General features: G+C 37.0%; 1 protein-coding gene across 1 annotated transcript in view; it reads left to right on the forward strand.

Annotated features, from left to right (window-relative positions):
- Positions 1–22,265, forward strand: part of INTS4 (integrator complex subunit 4) — a 114,169-nt gene that overhangs the window by 54,590 nt on the left and 37,314 nt on the right. Inside the window, exons 11-15 of the mRNA XM_081279107.1 lie at positions 5,763–5,968; positions 11,353–11,495; positions 15,976–16,091; positions 19,437–19,570; positions 20,996–21,153. Coding sequence (XP_081135233.1) covers positions 5,763–5,968; positions 11,353–11,495; positions 15,976–16,091; positions 19,437–19,570; positions 20,996–21,153 — 757 coding nt within the window. The remainder of the gene's footprint in view (positions 1–5,762; positions 5,969–11,352; positions 11,496–15,975; positions 16,092–19,436; positions 19,571–20,995; positions 21,154–22,265) is intronic.

The raw sequence follows: 22,265 nt of genomic DNA on the forward strand, positions 1-22,265 counted from the left end.
ACGTTTTGCTTGTCCTGATTTTAAGCTTTGTTAGGCAAGACCAGAGCAGTTGAGTCTGGGGTTTATTTTGTGCACTATTGAAGCAAAACTCTTCTGAACCAACATTAGTCATATGTTAGTTCTGACTCATTTTTTCTCTTTTCTAGGTCTTAGTTTCCCCATAAATCAGAACTTAGCTGAAAGACTTGAGTGGGTCCTTTGCAAATCTCCCAAATTCTCCATTTCTTTGTGGAGTTTTCTCCTTTTGGTACTTTAATGTGTGACTTCTAGTGTGATTGGCTTCCCTAGACTCCTAGCTTGGTCTTCTCAGGGAGATAATGCAGTCTGGAACTCTCTACACACTTAACTGCTATAACCACAGAGCTTACCTCATTTACTTCCTATCCCTCAAGAATCACTGTCCTTCATTGCCTGATGTCCAGTGTCTGGAATACAGTTGCTTCATATAGTCAGGTGCCATACAACAATGTTTTGGTCAACAGTAGACTTCATTGTTATTAAGATTATAAAGGAGTTGAAAAATTTCTATCTCCCAGTAAGTTCAGGATGTCCTGATCATAACACAAAGCATCACTCACATATTTATGGTAAATAAACCTATTGAGCTGCCAGTCATATAAAAGTAGGGTGCATATACTTGATAATACTTGATAATGCATATGTATTTACCATAATGTTTGTTTGTTTTTGGTACTGGTGGTTGACCCCCAGGGATACTTTACCCCAGTCCTTTTTATTTTTTATTTTGAGACAGGGTCTTGCTAAATTGCTTAGGGCCTTGCTAAGTTGCTGAGGCTGGCCTTGGCTTGAGATCCTCCTGCTTCATCTTCCCAAGTTGCTGGGATTATAAGCATGCACCACCAAGCAAGGCACAATACTTCATTATTCTTAAAATGGTTTTTCCATTGGGCTCTATAATTCCTATTTTTCTTTTTATATCTTGGGACATCTGCTGTGATTTGAATACAGCATGAATAGCTCCCCCAAGAATTCATATGTTGGAATCTTGGTTTCCAGATTGGCCACTATACTCTTCTTTTTTATCATTATTTTAGAGTATACTCCTTATTTTAAAAAAGCTTAAAACAGGCCAGTAACACCCTTGTATACCTCATGTTAACTGTGCCTGTTGATTGCATCAAAAGGCCCCGTTGAATGAGTGAGCAATACCATCTGGATTTGTGTAACATCGGCGATATTCTCAGAATGATGAGATGTTATTATGATGCATTTCTCAGAACATATCCTTGTTATTAAGTGACACATAACTATATTTTATTTTTATATTTTCCTGGGAGGATAAAGCTAGTCTTCATTACTCAATTTGGGTGCTAATAGAAATTCAATAAAGTTCTTGAGACTTCCATAATATGATGCCATACAACATGTCTAGCTCACATAGATCATAGAATATCAGTACTTTGTGATGATTGACTACAGCCTCCTAGTTTTCACTGAAGATAGCAGGCTTGAGGAAGTAATGTTGATTGTCCATATTTGAGAATAAATTTGTGTTGAAGACAGGGCTAGAACCCATGTCTTAACAATGCCTATAAAAGAATTTACCTTAGGGGCTAGGGTTGTGGCTCAGTGGTAGTGCACTCAGTGGGCATGTGTGAGATACTGGGTTAGATGCTAAGCACCACATAAAAATAAATAAATATATAAAATGATGGTATTGTGTCCATCTACCAAAAAATAAAAAATAAAAAAAATAAAAAAAGCTATCCTCAGAATAGAACTTAAAAGGGCAAGAATATTGTTTTTTGAGTTTTTCTTACTAGTAAATGTAAAAAAAAAAATTGGTTGGCACTATCCAATTTGCTTTAAGATATTTCATGTATAGTCATCCCTCCATATTCAAAGATGATTGGTTCCAGAACCCCCAAGGATAACCAAATCTGCAAGTGCTTATCACTTATATGAAAAAGCATAATATTTACAAAAAAAGAGTAGACTATAGTCATCCTTCTGTTTACTTTAAATCATGTCTAGATTACTTATAATACCTAATACAATGTAAATGCTATGCAAATAATTGTTATCCTCTATTTTTTTGGGAATAGTGATAAGAAAAAAAGGACTATATGTGTTCAGTATTGATGAAAAATTCTTTTCAAATATTTTTGACCCAGTTCGGTTCAGTACACAGATGTGGCACCCATGGATGTGAAGGGCCAACTGCATATAAAAATTAAAGCCGATTTTTTATTTCCTATGAACTTGAAACATGATTTATAATTTAAATATTATTATTAAGTTCTGTCCTACTCTGACATATTATATTTTGTTTCTGTTAGCATTTTTTTTGCTTTGTTTAGTTTCTACAGTTGAATTTCTCCATTATTAATGTTTATGTGATTTAGTTTATAATATAGTTTCCAGTTTGTCACTAAGATTTTTTGTTGTTGTTGTTGTTTGTTTGTTTGTTTCTGCATTCTGGGGATTAAATCCAGGACATTAGCATGCCAAGCCCAGCCTCTACCACTGAGCTTTATTTACTCTCTACCCCTGTTACTAAGATTTAGTTAAAGTAACTTAAATTTCACAAGTAAGTAGATCACAACCTGGCATCAGACATGGCAGCTTTCTAATTTTATCATATTTGTAAAATTCTAGGTAACTTAGGGGTTTAGGGAACATTGCTGGGAATGAAATGGTGCCTCCTTTCATTGGCTTAGATTCTAGTATAATATCTCATATATTTTTAGTCTTTGGATTCTTCAGCACTTGCCTTCCCTTTTGGGATATTGTACATGCAGTACAAAGAGTACCTAGAAAAAAAAAAGCATTTTTGTTTCTTATGGACTAGCAACTCCTAAGGGATGGTTTTAAGGGTCATTTGTTCCAGAAAGCTGCCTCTGGATCCATTGACTGAGCTATGTACCCTTTTCTGCATTTTCTTTTGTCCTCCATGCTTTTCCATTGTAAATACTCATCACTCTATAATACCATGAGTTCTTCATTTGTAAATGTTGGGAAACAGACTTGTTATATTTTCAGGGTTAAACACATAGGTAGCATGTAGCGAAGCCAGGATAGTTTTAGATTTTTTTTTCTCTCTTAGGATAGCAGATTTCCTTTCTCTAAACTGGTCTTTTAAGGGGTATATGATATGTGTCCAACATTCCAGAAAGTTCATTAGAAAATATGATAAAAATATAACTTATTATATATAATTGCCAGTTTGCACAGGCAGAAACAGACACCATGTTTCTTTGCTTCTGTTTGAATTGCATCAGCTCAGGTCACAATAATTATCTCGTGTAGATCAGAAGTTCCTCTGTGAGTCCCTTGATGGATTTGTAAAGGTTACACATGAGTCAGTGTGGTGTAATGGATAAAACCCCAGGAAGAAGAGCCAGCAGTTAACATACTTAACGTTTATCTCTGACTTGCTTTTATAATTATTGGTAATTTTGTGTTTAAATAATATTATTGTGAAGAAAATTGTTTCCTTCTGAGGAAAAGGAGTAATTCATAATTACCTAGAAAAATCTGAATCATCTCCCCTTATTGTAACTCTACTTTTAACTTGTCTATAAAGCCTCTTTTACAAAGAACAAATGATATTTTTGAGTTTTAACCATAACTTCAGTTGGTTATCTTTTTAAACTATATATTTTGTTGCAGAACCATTTGAGAATCACTAGTATAAAACAACCATGTATAAAAATCTTGTGAGCATTTGCATATCTTACTCACCTCTGTCTCCTAACATTTAGTACAGGGCCTAAAGTAGTATGTTCTGGAAATGTTTATTAGTGAGTGAACAGTAGATCACAACCTGGCATCAGACATGGCAGCTTTCTAATTTTATCATATTTGTAAAATTCTAGATAACTTAGGGTTTTAGGGGAACATTGCTGGGAATGAAATGGTGCCTCCTTTCATTGGCTTAGATTCTAATATTCCTGGATTCACTGGCTTTACTGTCACATTTTCTGAGCCTGCAAAGAGGTAGAAGAAAATGAGTCTCTGTTTTCAAAATCCATACCTATGCTTTATATGCCAGCAGTGTGCTATATGCGTTACCTGCTTTATCTCATTTAGTCCTTACAACTGTATTAGGGAGTGGGTATTATCTACATTTAACAGGTTAGAAAGTGGAGGTGCCAGAAAGTTAAGTTCAAGATCATCTTCCTAATTGGTGGGGGGATCACTTTCCATAATTTGCTTTGGAATCTCTGTCATCTAGAGCATATACTTTTTGGGGGATGGGTACTGGGGGCTGAACTCAGGAGCACTTGACCACTGAGCCACATCCCTACATCCCAGCCCTATTTTTTATTTTATTTAGAGACAGGGTCTCACTGAGTTGCTTCGTGCCTCACTTTTGCTGAGGCAGGCTTTAAACTTGGGATTCTCCTGCCTCAGCCTCCCGAGCCACTGGGATTACAGGCGTGCACCACTGCGCCTAGCTAGGACCATGTACTCTTTTTTATTTTTTTTTAATATTTTTTAGTTGTTGATGGACTTTTATTTTTATTTATTTGTATGTGGTGCTGAGAATCGAACCCAGTGCCTCACGCATGTTAGGCAAGCGCGCTACCGCTGAGCCCCAGCCCCAGCCCATGACCATGCTTAACCATGCAAAATGCTAGTGTAAAATTAATAGACCCCTGGACTGGGGTTGTGGCTCAGCAGTGGAGCGCTCACCTAGCACGTTGGAGGCCCTGGGTTTGATCCTCAGAACCACATAAAAATAAATAAAATAAAATTATTGGGTCCAACTACAACTTAAAAAAAATTAAACATTAAAAAAAATTAACAGACCCAGTACTACTCTTATCTCTTTTTTCACTCACTTTGAGGCCAGTTAATTTATTCTGCTAAATCTTATCTATAAAAAGAGAATAATTGTATCTAGTCTATTTTACTTTTTTTATTAAATCCCCCCCAGTTCTGGGGATTGAACATAGGGGTGTTCTATTACTGAGTTACACCCCCTGCGCCCCCTCTTTTTAAAAGAATTTCTTTTTTAGTTGTAGATGGACGCGATACCTTTATTTTGTTTGTTTATTTATTTATTTATTTATTTAAAGAGAGAGAGAGAGAGAGAGAGAGAGAGAGAGAGAGAATTTTTTTTTAATATTTATTTTTTAGTTCTCGGCGGACACAACATCTTTGTTGGTATGTGGTGCTGAGGATCGAACCCAGGCCACACACATGCCAGGCGAGCGCGCTACCACTTGAGCCACATCCCCAGCCCTATTTATTTTTTTATGTGGTGCTGAGGATTGAACCCAGTGCTTTACACATGCTAGGCAAGCACTGAGTCACAACCCCAGCCCCACCCCAGCCTTTTTTAAAATTTTATTTTGAGTCAGAGTCTTGCTAAGTGCCAAGGTGGACCTTGAATTTTCAGACCTCTGCATCAATTTCCTGAGTAGTGAGGATTACAAATATGTGTCACTACATGTGGCTATCCTATTTTAATCTTAATAATGATGATCCGATTGCTTAATACCCGACTTTTCAAAACATACTTCCCTGTGGTTGGAATACTATGATAGGACAACTTAGTTTTAAAGAAATTCAGTTAATTTTGGCAAATGTGAACCATAGTTCTTGTGACTCCAAAGTCCATACCTTTAAACATGAGTAGCATTGAGGAGATTCCACAGGGAGCATTTGTAGAGAGAGTTTGTAGAGAGTGAAAGACAGCTTGAATGCAAAGGGATCCATCTTGGATTTTCTCCATGTTCTTAAGTTGATGTGTAGTTTCATTTGTCATCTTTTATTTTTTCTTTTTTCTATAGAGGTTCGCATTGCTGCTGTAGAGGCTCTCTGCATGCTGGCCCAGTCTTCACCCTCTTTTGCTGAGAAGTGCCTTGATTTCCTGGTGGACATGTTTAACGATGAAATTGAGGAGGTGCGTCTACAGTCCATACATACCATGAGAAAAATCTCTAATAACATTACCCTCCGAGAAGATCAACTTGACACTGTTCTGGCTGTGTTAGAGGTGAGCACTTCCAGTTTGTTAGTCATTTCTTCCATCAAATTTCTACTGACCCCCACTCTTCTCCTTTTAAAACCAGGTATTTTACTAGGTATTGGTAAGTATATCTATATATCTGGCAGCACAGTTCTGCCCTCTCAACATGTCCCACTCCCAAGATGGAGGAAACTGACAATTAAACAGGAATTTGACATAAACTTGATATTGCTATGATCAGGAAAGGACAGGGTACCCTGAGAATATAAATGTTATCTAAACTGAATCAGCTGACTTGAGGTTGGAGATAAAGAAAAGAAACAAAGTGCTGCAGTGGATACTTGAAGGAAGAAAGAATAGGAGGTATTTCTTACAAGGAAGGAGTGATATTGGTGTTGGAGTGGAAGGGAGCAATGCCTCTATATCCAGTTTTAAGGGAGTGTATGATGTATTCCAGGAATTAAAAGGAGTTCATTATAGTGGTTGCATATTTGAAGAAATAGAAGAGCTTTTTATTTTATTTTATTCTTCTAGTGAATCATAGGCTGTTGCAGCAGGAAGATGTCTTAGGGATTAGTTCAACCCTATAGTTTCATAGAGAATAAAGTAATCTGAGGTCTTATAGCCATTAAGAGGCTGTGCCAGGTTATGCACATAGGATTACTTTCCAGACTGTACAACTGTATGTAGTTCTTGGGTTATTTATTAAAGAGTGTAGATTTTATTTGCAAGTACTGATTTTAGTTTCTAAGTATTAATAAGTGAGATTTGACCTTAGGTCTTCCCACATACAAAAGCAATAGTAATTGAGTGCTTAGTTATTAGCAAACTTGTTTCAGATTTCTGCTGTGTACCTCAGAAAATAGATTGAATGCTTTGATTTTTGAGGTCCCTATAATTCTCCCAGTTGCTTAGGTCTTCTGTGAAATTTTTTTTTCCAAAATTATACATCCTTATTTGTACTTTTCATGTATTTTTCCCTAAGAGGGTGTTTATATTTCATGTATTGTTTCTCATGGGTGGTTTGTATAATGTAACTCCTCTTTTCCTTTTTAGCTTTCTTTCCCACCATTTCTCAACTTTAGTCTGTAGTTACTTCTCTACACATTCTTTCCCTCATCATTTTTGCCTTTAGTGTAATTCTCCTTTTCTGCTTGCAAAATTGCCCTTTCCACTAGCTGACTTTGCTTCTTCCCACAGTCTACATCAGGCAACAACAGATCCAGGAAGCCTTCCCTACCCATGAGTCTCATTCTTGGGAGGGCTAAATGCTACTCCTCTGTGATATCTCGTTTAGACCCCTCTAGCATTTGTTAGGAATTCTGTATTACACAAGATTGTGAGCTGCTGGAGGGGGCAGGGTCCTATCTTCTTTCTTTTTTTTTTTTTTTTATTCCCAGTGCCTTACAGCGTCTGAATAAATGAAGTGCTTAGTAAATAATTGCTAAGTAGCAATAATATGTATAGATATAAACTCTTTGAGTTGGAATTCTATTTAAGAATTTAAACATATAAACTTACTGTTTCTTTTGTGTGTATGTGTGCTTCTGGGATTGAACCCAGGGCCTCACACATGCTAAGTAAGCACTTTACCACTGAACTACATCCTTAGCCCTTTTAATTTTGAGAGAGGCTCCTGCTAAGTTGTCCAGGCTGGCCTAGAACTTGTGATCCTCCTGCTTCAGCCTCCAGAGTAACTGGTATTACAGGTGTGTACCACCACACCTGGCTTAAATTTGCTGTTTCTAAAATATTTTTCTACTCTGCTACTGACTGCTTGCTCCTCGACATTTACTGTGTTATTATACTTCGTTGTTTTTTTTTTTTTCCCCTTTCCTTTTTGTGGTGGTTAATAACAAACCTAAAGCCTTGCACCTTGTAGGCAAGCACTCTACCACTGAGCTATATCCCCAGCCCCAGTACATCATTGCTTTGAACCTTAGTTAGCTCACCCTTCCACCTGGAATTTGCTGGGGTCTTTTTGTTGGTGGTTTTTTGTTTTGTTTTGTTTTTTGCTTTTGGGGGGATGTTGTTTGATTTTTGTTTTTACTATGCTGAGATACTATCCTGACTTGAAGAATTATCCAACAAACACTGTGTACTGGAATTATAGTGGTGTCAAAAACAGACAGGGGTCCTGCTTTGGAACTTCTATGCCAAAGAAAGGTACAGTGAAAAAGCAAAATGGTTTTAAATAAGGATAAACCTTGTGCAGAATATTAACAATATGATAGAAGAGGGGGAAATTTCACTGTAAATAAAGTGGTTGGTAAAGATTTTCTGAGGATATGATGTTTGAATTGATTCTTGAATGACAAAGAGCAGCCAGTAACTTGAAGACTGAGGGAAGAAACTACAGGAAAAGGCAATAGCTAATGGAAAGATTCCTGAGGACACCTGAGGTCTGGTATGTTTCCATAATGGAGAGTAAGAAAGCCAGTATAGTTTGCATATACAGAAAAAGATGGAAATGTAGTATGAGATGAGGTCTGGGAGTAGATAAGGAGAAGACAAGTCTAAAGCTTTGTAGGCCATTATAAGATGTTTGGATTTTATTCTAAGTGTTATGGGGAACCCTTGGAGAAGTTTGTGAAGAGGATTGACTTGACATGTCAATTTGTCTTCCCCACCTTTTTGGGGGATACTGGGAATTGAACCCAGTTTTACCACTGAGCTACGTTCCCAGTCCCTTTGATTTTATTTTTTAATTTTGAGACAAGCTCTTACTAAATTGCCCAGGCTCTCCTTGAACTTGCCATCCTCTCACCTAAGCTTCCTAAGTAACTGGGATTACAGGCATGCGCCAACCACCATGCATGGCTCAACATTTCTCTTTCTTGAAATATTCTTGAAATTCATATAGGTTGACTCTTTACCTCATTCAGTCACTTAGTACATATTTATTGAGTACCAGGCCCATGTGTATTATTTTATTTCTCATATTTTGTCACGTATGGCAGGTTTTGTGTATTTGTTTTATCTCCCTGATGAAATTATTAGCTCTGTAAATAAAGGTCCAATAATGACAATATGGTACCTTTTACTCTATTTTTTTTACTCTATCCCATAAGTGGTTAGTTATGTGTAGTGAATGCTAGTAAATATTTTTTTTTTAGAAAGAGAGGAGAGAGAGAGAGAGAGAGAGAGAGAAAGAATTTTTTTAATATTTATTTTTTTTTAGTTATCGGCGGACACAACATCTTTGTTGGTATGTGGTGCTGAGGATCGAACCCAGGCCGCACGCATGCCAGGCGAGCGCGCTACCGCTTGAGCCACATCCCCAGCCCTAGTAAATATTTTTTAAATAAATCTACACAACTTGATTATATAATTGGGAATTAGACTGTTCTTAAGAACACAAGTCAGAATAGCTAAACTTTGGAGCCAACCTAGATGTCCTTCATTGGATGAATGGATAAAAAAAAATGTGGCATTTATATACAATGGAATATTACTCAGCACCAAAAAAGAACAAGATGGCATTTGCAGGTAAATGGATGGCATTAGAGAAGATTATGCTAAGTCAACTTAGCCAATCCCAAAAAAACAAATGCTGAATGTTTTCTCTGATTTAAGGGGGATGACTCCAAGTGGGGTAGGGAGGAAGAGCATGGGAGGAAGATTATTTCTAGATAGGGAAGAGCGGTGGGAGGGAAAGGGAGGGAGAAAGGGAATAGTAAGGATAATGGAAAGTGATGGTCATCATTATATAAAATACATGTATGAAGATTTGAATTTGGTGTCAACATACCTTATATACAAACAATGATAAATTATATATATGTGTATTAAGAATTGTAATGCAAAAAAAGAGTACATGTATAATGGCAGAATTTGGCGTGAACATACTTTATATACAGAGTTACAAAAAATGTACTATAAATGAGTAATAATGAGTGTAATGCATTCCACTATTGTCATGTATGTAAAAAGTAAAAAAATAAAGAAAGAAGAACACAAGTCAGGGGCTAGGGCTGGGGCTCAGTGGCAGAGCGCTTGCCTAGCTTGTGCAAGGCACTGGGTTCAACTCTCAGCACCACATATAAATAAATGAATAAAATAAAGGTTCATCAACATCTTTTAAAAAAAGAGTATAAAAAAAAAAGAACACAAGTCAGTTTTTTTTTTTAATCACTTTAAAACTGTTTTTCCAGTACATCAGTATAGCTAGCTGTCTACTCTTGGCAGTGGAGATTTGTTCATTTGGGAAGCATTGTATCCTGTGGTTATGTTTACAGCATTTAGAGCTGAGCAGATCTGAGTCAACTTATTAGTCCCTATCTTTGCTCCTTCCTTTTTCCTTTTGTTTCTTTGATATTTCTTGACCACTTGGTATGTTCCAGGCAGGACTCTAGGAGAGGATACAATTATGAGCACAAGTGATGGGCTCTATTCTCATGGACTTTATAATGTAGACACTAGGAAGATAGTGACACACACAAAAAAAAGCTTCAGTAATAAGCTAAGATTATGGTAGAAATTAGGTTCTATGGGAGTATATCAGAGGAACTTGGTCCTTTAAAGGAGTACAGCAATCAGGAAAGGATTCTAAAGATGAGCTCAAAAAAGAAGGACTTGGACACTAACTTGGCAGGAAGAGTTGAAAGTGTGAGGTGGAAGAATATTCTGGGAGGAGCAGTAGATGTAGAAGATCTGTGGTGGTAGGAAAATGGCCCAGTTGGAGACCAAAAGAGGGTTGTGCCCCTAGAATAAAGAACTAGTACAGATGTGGTGAGGATAGGCTTGGAGGGGGAAGTGAGGCCAACTTTATGAAGAGTCTTAAAAGTCACCTCCTACTGTTTACTCATTGTTTGCTTTGGCCATGGTGGCTTCCATGCTATTTTCACACATGCTTCCACTTAATGGCCTTCATGCTTGCTGTTCTTTTGATTATTCTGTATAGAACATCCCACACACCCTAGCTTTCTTTCCCTTCTTAGCTTGTTGTTTTTCATAGTTGCAATGAGGCTCTTATACTGTTGGCATCATGATTGAGTTCCAGACAGGAAGAAAAAGAAAGGACAAAGAGTAAAAGGGGGCAGGGCTACTGTAGCTGGCCCCACTCCTTTTATAAAATATTTTTTTAGTTGTTGATGGGCCTTTATTTTATTTATTTATATGCGGTGCTGAGAATTGAACTCATTGTCTCACACATAGTAGGCAAGCACTCTACCACTGAGCCACAACCCCAGCCTATAGCTGACCCTTTTTAAAATCAATAAAATGAGAGGGTTTTTTGTTTGTTTGTTTGTTTTTAAAGGAATTTCAGCCAGTAAATTTCTGAATACTTTGTCACATGGTCACCCTTGGAAGATAGCTTGGCAGTAGGGTATGGTAGATGGAGCCTGGGGTTTATTAAGTGACTACATTTAAAATTACTTTTTTTTTTCCTTTTTTTTTTTTTTTTTAAGGATTCATCCAGAGATATTAGAGAGGCTCTTCATGAACTTTTATGCTGTACTAATGTTTCAACCAAAGAAGGCATTCATCTTGCGCTGGTAGAGCTGCTGAAAAATTTAACCAAGTACCCTACGGATAGGGACTCCATATGGAAGTAAGGACTTTTCCCTCATTTACTTACTGAATTCCAAAATGTGATAAACGTACAGTGTTGACATTATTTGAAGGATCATTATTGATTGAGGATATAGCACTCAATTTTGCCTTTAATTTAGAAATTTCAGCAGAACACAGTGGTACATGCCTAAAATCCTAGCAACTTGGGGTTTGAGGCAGGAGGATAGTACATTTGAGACTAGTCTGGGCAACTTAGTGAGACCCTGTCCCAAATTAGGCCTGGGATGTAGCTTAATGTGTGTCCCTGGATTTAATCCCTAGATCCAGCAAAAAGCAAAAATAAAAAATAAGTTTAGAAACCTCATTCTACATAACCAAACTCTCAGGAGTCTGATTCCTAAAATGAATATCAATTTTAAGTTATTTATTATTTTGTTCTTTCATCTGCCTAGCAAATATTATGTGCTTGCTGCGTGCTGGCTATGCCAGGTTCCATGGTAGATTTTATAGTTACAGAGAAGAGTCTTATTAGATTTCCTTTTTCTCCTATATAGTTAATAAATGCTTTGTCTGTTTTGTATTTTGCACAGTATTATAACCATCATTATCAAGATTAGAGGCAGGCTGACACTTGATCTACAGACAGGGAATGACAATCATTTTCCTCCTAATAATATCTTGTTTTGCTGACTGTTATCAGATTGTTAGTACTAGTCATAAACTTCTATTTGAAGAACTGCTTACATACATGTAATATAAAATGTGTTTTATGGTGTTTCACATATTTAAATGAGCTTTTTGGATGAAATAACTCCAACAGCGTACAGTTTATTGATTTTCAAAAAAATTTGTTACTTAAAGTAGAAAAATTTTGGTTTAAACCAGGTATTTAGAAGATATATATCTATATGTATGTGTATATATATATGTATCTATCTTAAGAGATTGTGTGTGTGTGTGTGTGAGAGAGAGAGAGAGAGAGAGAGAGAGAGAGAGAGATATTGGGGACAAAACCTAGGGCCTTGTGCACATTTGACAATAACTCTACCACAGAGCTACATTCCCATTTCTCTAGAAGATATATTAAAAGAAAATATATTAAAAACTAAAAATATCATGGGAGTTTGAGTCTTGCTCTAGGCAGCATTTTTGATATCTGGTTTTCTTTTTTGCCATTTGTTCATGTTTGTACAGTCTCCTACAGCTCAATTAAGCATACATTTATTAATTGTCTTCAGGTAGCACTCAGTCATTTGAGGTGAGGCAGATGTAGTGGGGATACACATCTCTGTCAGTAATTGTAGTTCTGCAGAGGCACAGAAGGAATGATTAGTTCTGCTTGATGAAAGGCATTTTTCTAGTAATAAGATTTGTGGATATTTGGCCACCTATAATACATACATAAGATTGTCTTTATTGGGTGATTGTAGGTCAAATAGTTTAACGATGTAGTGTTCCAAAATATTTTAGTTACCTGTTCTAATTATAATTTAGTTTTTATCTCTTCCCATGAATGATGGCTTTGTTTAGAAATATTAAAAGAGAATATGATAAAGGAGTAAAAGAACAATCAAGAGTGGTGTGCTAAAGATAGATGCATAAAGAAAAGTTTTGAAGGAGGTAGTTTTGTTTGTCTCTCTAATCCACAAATGCTTACTGAAGACTTGTAACCCAATAACTATGGTAGGTACTATGGAGATTTTAAAAATGGAGACCCAGTCCTCAAATAGCAGAAAGAGAGAGAAATAAGAAATATATAGATCAGAAGGTGGATGAGACAGTAAAAATTAACTTATTAACAAGCCAGAATTAAATACGGGTAGCTACAGGGATCCAATAATAGCATTCGTGTTTCCCACTTGAGTTCTGAGTAGAACTGGGGAGAAAATAAAGGAATGACACCTGGAGCCAAATTGCAACCTTTACATTGTGTCCTAAAGCACAGTGAGTAAAAGGATTTAGAGTAGCCAGAATATTAAAGAGTTGATTTCTTTTTACATAGAAGTAAAACATCAGGTTAAGAAGAGTATTCTTCCTAGCAAGATTCAGTGCTTTGGTTGAAGATGCCTTTCATACCTCAGGTAGTCATAAATTTATTCATGGTATTCATTTTATCTCTTTTGCTGATCTACCTACTCTCCAGTCCCTGGTGAAGTATCATCTGCTATGTGATGTTTTCTCTGATTTTAATGATCCCTTCTACCTTTTCCAGGTAGAAAGTAGAATGTCTTTCATTTGATAGTTCATTACCTTTGTAGTGCTATTTCTGAATCTATGTTCAGAAGCACATCCCAGGAAAAATCAATGTCTGAGAGACCAGTGTTGAAAAGAAAGACTATTCAGCGGCCAAAGAATGAAGAAGAGGGAGCTTTCTTACAGGTCAGCTTCTCAGCTCCAGAGGGTTGAGGTGGGACAGATATAGGATAGGAATAATGAGGAAGGGGGGTAGGCTAATAAAGTGGAGAAATATTCCATTCTTTTCTGGGGAGATCTTCCAGGAGTTCATGTGTCACCTTTGTTCAGTCCTTTCACAGTTTAGTATGTCCAGACATGGTGGCCGGTAGGTTGTCTTAGCCTTGAAGGATAAGACTAAGCACGTCTGGGTCAAGTTAACCCTATATTATGGTTTTGGACAAAACATTTATCAAACGATCAATATGTTTACATGCAGAGCTGAGTAGAATCTCACCCAAAGGTAAGGCAACAAAAGAGACAGACACAATATGAAGACAGAGATGCTCAACTTTTCTTCTTGTTCCAGTTACTCATTGGACATCTTTGAGCCCAAGTGAAGTTAGTGTTTTTAGCAAAAGTGACCTTCAGGGCTGGGGTTGTAGCTCAGTGACAGAGCACTTGCCCAGCACGTGTGAAGCACCACTGGGCTCTACTGCACATAAATAAAATAAAGGTCTATCAACAACTAAAAAAATATTTTAGAAAAAGGTGACCTTTAGGCTCCTGAAGAATAACATAGGTAGCCATCATCATCATCACCCACATGTCAAAGGCATTATCTACAGCAAAGCTACTGGGAAACTAATAAGCATGCCTCCCTGCATGACCTCCATAATTGGTGATTTTTAAGTTAATTAAGAGCAAGTGAAGCTAGAGGGTTTATTTGGACTTTTCCCCCAGTTACAATAATGATCATCTTTACTGCAGATTATAAACTCAATGAGGACTTCTGTCTTCATTGTTGAGATTTGTAGTTCTTGTCAATTTAGTACAGCTTTTAAACCATAATTTAACAAATAAATATAATAAAATACACAGTTGCCTCACTTGTATAATTCTGTATAGCTTGTAAAGGGTTCTCATGTGGTAATGACTAACATTTAGTTCTTACCATATGACAAATACCTTGTTAAATACTTTACATATTTTTTCTCTTAATCTTCATAACAGCTCTATAAAGAATTTTTTTTAAAAAAATATTTTTTAGTTGTTGATGGACTTTATTATTTATTTATTTATATGTGGTGCTGAGAATCAAACCCAGTGCCTCACACATGCTAAGCAAGTACTCTACCACTGAGCTACAACCCCAGCCCCTATGAGGAATTTTTAAATCCCATCTTCTAGACAACAGAACTACCAGTCCAAGGCTACACAGTTTCAGACCAGGTCTTTAATTTTTCAGAACTCCACCCAAGATATCAGTTAGACTCATATCTTTTGATTGCAAGTGAAAAAAAATCTGATATGAGACATCTTAAACAATAAAGTCTCATTTTTTACATAACAAGAAGGTTGACTTTAGGAATGATCATTGGACAGCTTAACAGGATTAACACCTGGTTGATTTCTCTATAGTTCTTGCTTTTACCTCATAGTTGCAAGATGGCTGCTTCATAAGACAACTCTAAGTACAGAAAGGAAGGAACATTTCTTTTCATGCATTTCCCTTTTTATTTGGTTAGAAAAACATTCTTGAGATGTCCCCCAGCAGACTGCCCCTCTTGTTCCCTTGACTAGAAATGGGTTACTTGCCTCTCAGCAGACAATAACTAGAAAATGAGAAGGGGGATTGCCAGTGTGTTTTTAGACCAAACCCTTGGGTTGTGTTTACCTTCTCTGACCAATTTGCAGTCTTCCTGTTAACTGAAGAAAATCAGGGATCTCTTGGCAAGGAAAGTGAGGGAAATGGCTGTTGGTTAAATGGTTTAAATAACTAGTAATATCTGCTATATTAGCTCTTTTGTCTTCATAATAACCTTTTTTTTTTTTTTTTAATAAATGAATTAACGGAGTTCCAGAATAATTGGATGACTTGAGAATTTCTAATTCCAAATCACATTTTCTGATTCTAATTCCTGGTACTTTCTTTTTTTTTTTAATATTTATTTTTTAGTTCTCGGCAGACACAACATCTTTGTACGTGGTGCTGAGGATCAAACCCGGGCCGCACGCATGCCAGGCGAGCGCGCTACTACTTGAGCTACATCCCCAGCCCATCCTGGTACTTTCTAAAGCCACTTATTAATTTATTGAAGTGGGTTTTTGTTTGTTTGTTTCAGGTGCTTGAAGTTCCTGGGAAGTCGGCATCCAACCCTGGTGCTTCCTTTGGTGCCAGAGCTATTGAGCACCCACCCATTTTTTGACACAGCTGAACCGGATATGGATGATCCAGCCTGTATCCTCTGTGCTTATGATGGGTCCCACTGACTTGACTGGCCACTTTGGAATCTGTTTACAGTGTAGCTGTAGTGATCTTGGTGTTTTGTGTGTGTGTGTGTGTGGGGGGGATCGAACCCAGGGCCTTGTGCATTTGAGGCACGCACTCTACCAACTGAGCTATATCCCCAGCCCTAGTGGTCTGGGTTTTGATTTTTCTATTTCCTTTAGATAAAAAGAGTTATGTCTGAGAAAGTCTGGTGGTTATTAGTCTCAGCTTTCATTTTTAATTTCACAGTAATTTTTTTTGCCATTAATTTAGCATCTACTACAGTCTACATACTCATTAAATGTTTTATACACTTCATCACTGGTCTTCTAAACAACGTTGCAAGGAGGAAAATAGTTTATAGATGAGGAAACAGGTGTATAGGGTTTAAATGACTCTTAAGAAGCAGATCTGAGATTTAAAGCCAGAAATCTAATATTAAAGCCTGTGCACTTTCCCCTGTTTCTTACACTGTGTTTAATTTGATCTGCAATAAGAGAGATAATGCCCTAAGCTAGTCTGCATGATTACTCTGTTTCTAATACATAATTAAACCCAGTGCCTCACACATGCTAAGCAAGTGCTCTACCACTGAGCCACAACCCCAGCCCGTATGAGGAATTTTTTAAATCCCATCTTCTAGACAACAGAACTACCAGTCCAAGGCTACAACAGTTTCAGACCAGGTCTTTAATTTTCAGAACTCCACCCAAGATATCAGTTAGACTCAACTGGTTTGTGATAGCCTCCTGCAAAATACCATGGGACTGGATTGTTTCTGGTAATGGGAATACATTCACATTAGCATATCCATTTTCTCCTAGGGTTCCTTTTGCTCTATGAGCAGATCCATGAGGTTTAGGGATATTTGTTGAAACACATGGATCAGCCAGATTCCTGGCTGTTAAATGAAGGTATCTGTTGTTTTCCCCTTAATTCCTTTTGTTTCCTTTCACAGTGAGTTTGAGAATATTTTTTAAAGCTTTATATAATTGATATATTAAATAATGCCTAACTATGTGTGTTTCATCTAAGAAAGAACTTATGAAGGTATATTAATTTGAAAATTCTTCAGAGAGGACTTGTAGGCTAAGTCTTATCACTAATCTCAGAAGACATTTCGAAGTGCTCTGAAAGCTAAGGCCCTTTCATATTAAAAAAAATACACACACACACACACACACACACACACACACACACTCCTACACACTCCTTGGGGAATTCCACCTTTATGTATATGTAAAAAGCACCAATCAAGAATAAATAAACGGGGGCTGGGGATGTGGCTCAAGCGGTAGCGTGCTCGCCTGGCATGCGTGCGGCCCGGGTTCGATCCTCAGCACCACATACCAACAAAGATGTTGTGTCCGCCGATAACTAAAAAAATAAATGAATAAATAAAAAATATTTAAATAAATAAATAAATAAACGGGGCTGGGGTTGTGGCTCAGTGGTAGAGCGCTCGCCTAGCACGTGTGAGGCCCTGGGTTCGATCCTCAGCACCACATAAAAACAAAATAATGTATCCACATAAAACTAAAGATACATAAATAAATAAATATTTTTAAAAACCAAATAAACAAAATAAAGGTATTTTAAAAATAAATAAGTAAACGGGGGCTGGCTGTAGTTCAGTGGCAGAGCATTTGACTAGCATGTGTATGGCACTGAGTTCAATGCTTAGCACTGCATAAAAATAAAACAAATAAAATAAGGGCATTCTGTCCAAATAAACTACAATTTTTTTTTAAAATAAACAGTAGAGGAAGAATAGGGGAGAGAGGAGGGAAGGGAAAAGGTGGGGAATGGAGACTGAAATGGAGTAAATCAACTTCCACGCATGTATGACATTGTCAGAATGAACCCTACTGTGATGTATAACTATAATGCCCTAATTTAAAAAAAATTTTTTTGAAGCCTATTTTGGGAAGATTCTTTGTGGTTGGAAGATAATATTGCTTATGAATTAAATTTGACTGTAAGTAACAAGAGATTGCCCCCAAATGTAGCTTAAACAAATTAATATGTTCATTTTTCTCCAATGCAAGAAAAATCTGAAGGTAAAACTAAAACTGTTCAGTCCTGTTCCATATTATAGCAGCTTCCATATTATTCTTGGTGATCCAGACACCTTCTGTTCTGCCACTTTTAGTTGTCCAAGATTGTGCTTACAACACTCATTTATCAGGTCCAGATTCTAGGCAAGAAGTTAGAGGCTAACTGGAATAAAATTCTATTAGTTAGGAAAAAGGAAGGGTAAATATTAGGTAAGCACATTTTAGTCTCTGCTATAGGGAAACATGGAGGCTTTAAGGCATATTTATCTTTTGATTTCTAATTTTTCTCCCATTATAAAATTTGTAGAAAGAAAAGCCAAAGTTATGAAAAGTAGGAACTTCATATTTAAACACCTAAAGTTCTACTAACCAAAGTGATCCTTTTTTCTTTCTTTCTTTCTTTCTTTCTTTTTTTTTTTTTTTTTTTGAGATGGTGCCTTGCCATGTTGTCTAGGCTGGTCTTAAACTCTTGGTTCAAGTGATCCTCCCACTTCACCTCCTGAGTTGCTGGGTCTGCATGCACATGCTACAGCACCCAGGGCAAAATAATATATTATTATTTTGATGAATTTCTTTCTTTTTTTTTTTCTTTTTGTAAAGTTTGGGGTTGTAAATTTGCTCTTGTTATTTTATCCTGGTTTATTTCATCAACAAATATTTGAAAATAGTTAGCCACTGCCATGTCCTCTTTTTTTAAAAACAGCCTGCTTTTTTAAAAACGTATAATGAAAAATATACAATATTGTAAATTCTTTATAAACACTGTGTGTGTGTGTGTGTGTATTTGTGTGTGTGTGTTTATTTTTTGAGAATAGGGTCTTGTTGCTTAGTTAGGGTCTCACTAAGTTGCTGAGGCTGGCTTTGAACTTGTGATCTGCCTGCCTCAGCCTCCTGAGCTGCTGGGATTATAGGCCTGAACCAACGTATCTGGCAGCATTCATAATACTTGCAATGCCTAGTACCAAACTATTATCCAAAGGGGTTGTGCCAGGATATATTTTAATAGGCAGTATACCTAGACTTTATATCTTTTTATACACTCAGTAGCATTGGGCATTTAAAAAAAAAAAAAACTTTGGGAATTGGGGTATGGGTGGAGTCTGGGAATGTATCTCTTTGTTTGAATTTGCTTTTCTTTAATTATCAGAAAATCATAGTCTCTTAGTGGGAATTTGGGTACTGGGAAGTGGGGGTGCCAGATTTTAGCCAAGCTCAACTTTTTATACTTGCAAGCTTCCTTAACCCACTTAACCATCAGACATTGCAGTTTTGGTGCTTATTTTCAATGCTGCTAAAACCTGTCCAACAATGCCAGCATTATTCTCAGATCACACCTTCAGACACTATGCCTACCTCCGAGATAGTCTTTCTCATCTTGTTCCTGCCTTGAGGGTATGTTGAAAACATCTCCTTGCTTTTGATTTTTTGGTGCTTTGTGGTTATTAAACAGCAGAGAATCAACTTCATATTCTCTGGAAACTCATTCATTTATTCTCTTTTTTGCTTCTATATCTTTTTTTTAGGTAAGCACATTTTAGTCTCTGCCATAGGGAAACATGGAGGCTTTAAGGCATATTTATCTTTTAATTTCTGATTTTTTTTTTTTTTTTTGCTTCTATATCCTTTTTTTGTTTTTTCCCTGTTGTTGTTTGTTTGTTTTTTAGGCAGTGCTGGGGATCAAACCAGGGTATGCTAGCTTTACCCCCAGTCCCTATTCTTGGGTTTCCAGTTATATAATGTTAGGCAAGAAAAAAAGAATCGGGGACAAGAGGTTAATATTTTAGACTAAAGATAAACTTGTTATATTTGAACAAGTGTTTTCTTTTTAATAATAAAACATTTTTTTAATCTAGAGATGAAATGTTTTGAAATGGATTATAATGATAATAATAGCACATATTTAGTAAATGCTGTGTGCTGAACAGCTTAAAAGCTGTCTGTTTGTATTAACTCATTGCAGTTTGGGTAACGCCAAATGATTTTATTTAGAACAATATATGTCTGTGGTTAGAAAATTTAAATTATAGAAGATACAAAATCAAAAGTGAAATCCTCTTTGATTTCCCCTCCCCATCCCTTTCTTTTTTTAAAAAAATTATTATTTATTTTTTGGTTGTAATTGGACACAATATCTTTGTTTATTTTTATGTGGTGCTGAGGATTGAACCCAGGGCCTCCCACGTGCTAGGGGAGCGTTCTACCACTGAGCCATAATCCCAGCCCCCCTTTCTTTCTTTCTTTTTTTTAGTTGTTGATGGACCTTTAATTTCTACATTTATTTATATGTGGTGCTGAGAATTGAACCCAGTGCGTCACACTTGCTAGGCAAGTGGTCTACCATGGAGCCACAACTTCAGGCCTCCCAGCCCTTTCTTGAAAGGCAATCTCTTAACAGTATGAACAAAAGTTATCATTATACTCATGTAAAATATTTTTATAGCATATGATATAAACATTTGGGAATAAGTCATCACTCTTGCATGAAATGAAGAATGAAGTTTAAAGACAAATGTAACAATGATTAATTTTTAGTCCCATTCACAGCAAAAAATAGTATTATACCATAGCTGCCTTTTCTTCTGGCAGCTATGACTGTATTGGATAGACCATATTTGCATTCTCATATTCTCTCTGCCTTTCTCTTTTATCCCTGAAACCTGCTCCTCACTATAGATGTAGAAGGGGAAAACGTTATTTACAGAACCTCCTGAACTTTTTTCTTGCTTTGTTTGGCTCACATTTTGTTGTTGTTTCTTTTGTTACCACAAACTGAGTCAAAGAACTTGTTGGAGTTGTTGTCCCACTATGTTTGCTTAGTTGCCAGGTAGAAAACTAGTGTCACCAGCGGTCTCTCCCAACATTACACCCCATGAGGATCCTTCCCAGCAGTTCCTGCAGCAAAGCCTTGAAAGAGTGTATAGTCTCCAGCATCTGGACCCTCAGGGAGCCCAGGAGCTGCTAGAGTTCACCATCAGGTAAGTTAGTTTCTGCTTCCTTGGACTACATCAACATTGTTGTTCTCAGCTTGACTGATCTGAACTCTGTTGTTGGTTATTAGGCTTCATTTTCTGATTCTGTTGGCCCATACTCTCACTTGGTTTCGTTGATTTGTGTCAGACTGTGGTTTGAGCTTGTTTTTTAAAAATGCTGTTTGTGGAACTGGAGATGCAGTCCAGTGGTGTGTGCAAGGGACTGGGTTTAATCCCCAGACTGCGTGGTGGAGGGGATATATTATGGCTTGGAGAACAGGAGGTACCAAAGCTTTTCTGTTAATACAGGAATTTTCAGAGGTGAAGTAATTAGAGCACAGCCTAATCAGTTCATCCTAGTTTAAATGGACTAACTAGTTGGTAAGTAGAGGCAGGTGAGGCATAGCTAGAGGAGGTAGGTCACTTGGGGCCTGCCATACCTAGAAGGGTTCACCTTCCTTGAGGTTCCTTCCCCTCTCTCTACTTCTTGGCTACCATGAGCAGAGCAACGTCCCTCCACCACACTCTTCCTTCATGAAATTCTGTGTCACCTTTGGCCCAGAGCAATGGAGTCAGCTGAGCATAAACTAAGTCTCTGAAACCATGAGCCAAAATAAACTTTCCCTTCTCCAAATTGTTCTTGTCAGGTATTTTGGTCACAGTGACATAATTAACATAATGCTGTTTGTATTAATGACTCAATTGATGATTAGAATAAAATAGAAATAGTTACAAAGAATCTATTTTTAATTTTTATTTCTTATATATTAGTTGGGGAGGACGACAAATGCCAGATAATAGTGGTTTAATAGGATGACAGTTTAATTCTGTCTTGTAGGCTGAACAGGCTAAGATAAGCATCATGGGTCCAGGCCCATTGTGTTCCCATCTTCTGCATCAAGTAGTCTCTGCCTAACAATTCAAAATCTAACTATCCCCTCTATATTCTAGCTCATAGGGAAATGGAAAGGGCAAGAGAACAACATCATTTCCACCCCACCCTTTTTTTATTTTTTATTTTTTGGGGGCACTAGGAACTGAACCTGTGGGTGCTTAAGCACTGAGACACATCCCTAGCCCCTTTTATTTATTTATTGAAGCAGGATCTTGCTAAATTG

The sequence above is a fragment of the Spermophilus citellus genome (assembly GCF_964194105.1).
Source record: "Spermophilus citellus genome assembly, chromosome: 2".
Lineage (NCBI taxonomy): Eukaryota > Metazoa > Chordata > Mammalia > Rodentia > Sciuridae > Spermophilus > Spermophilus citellus.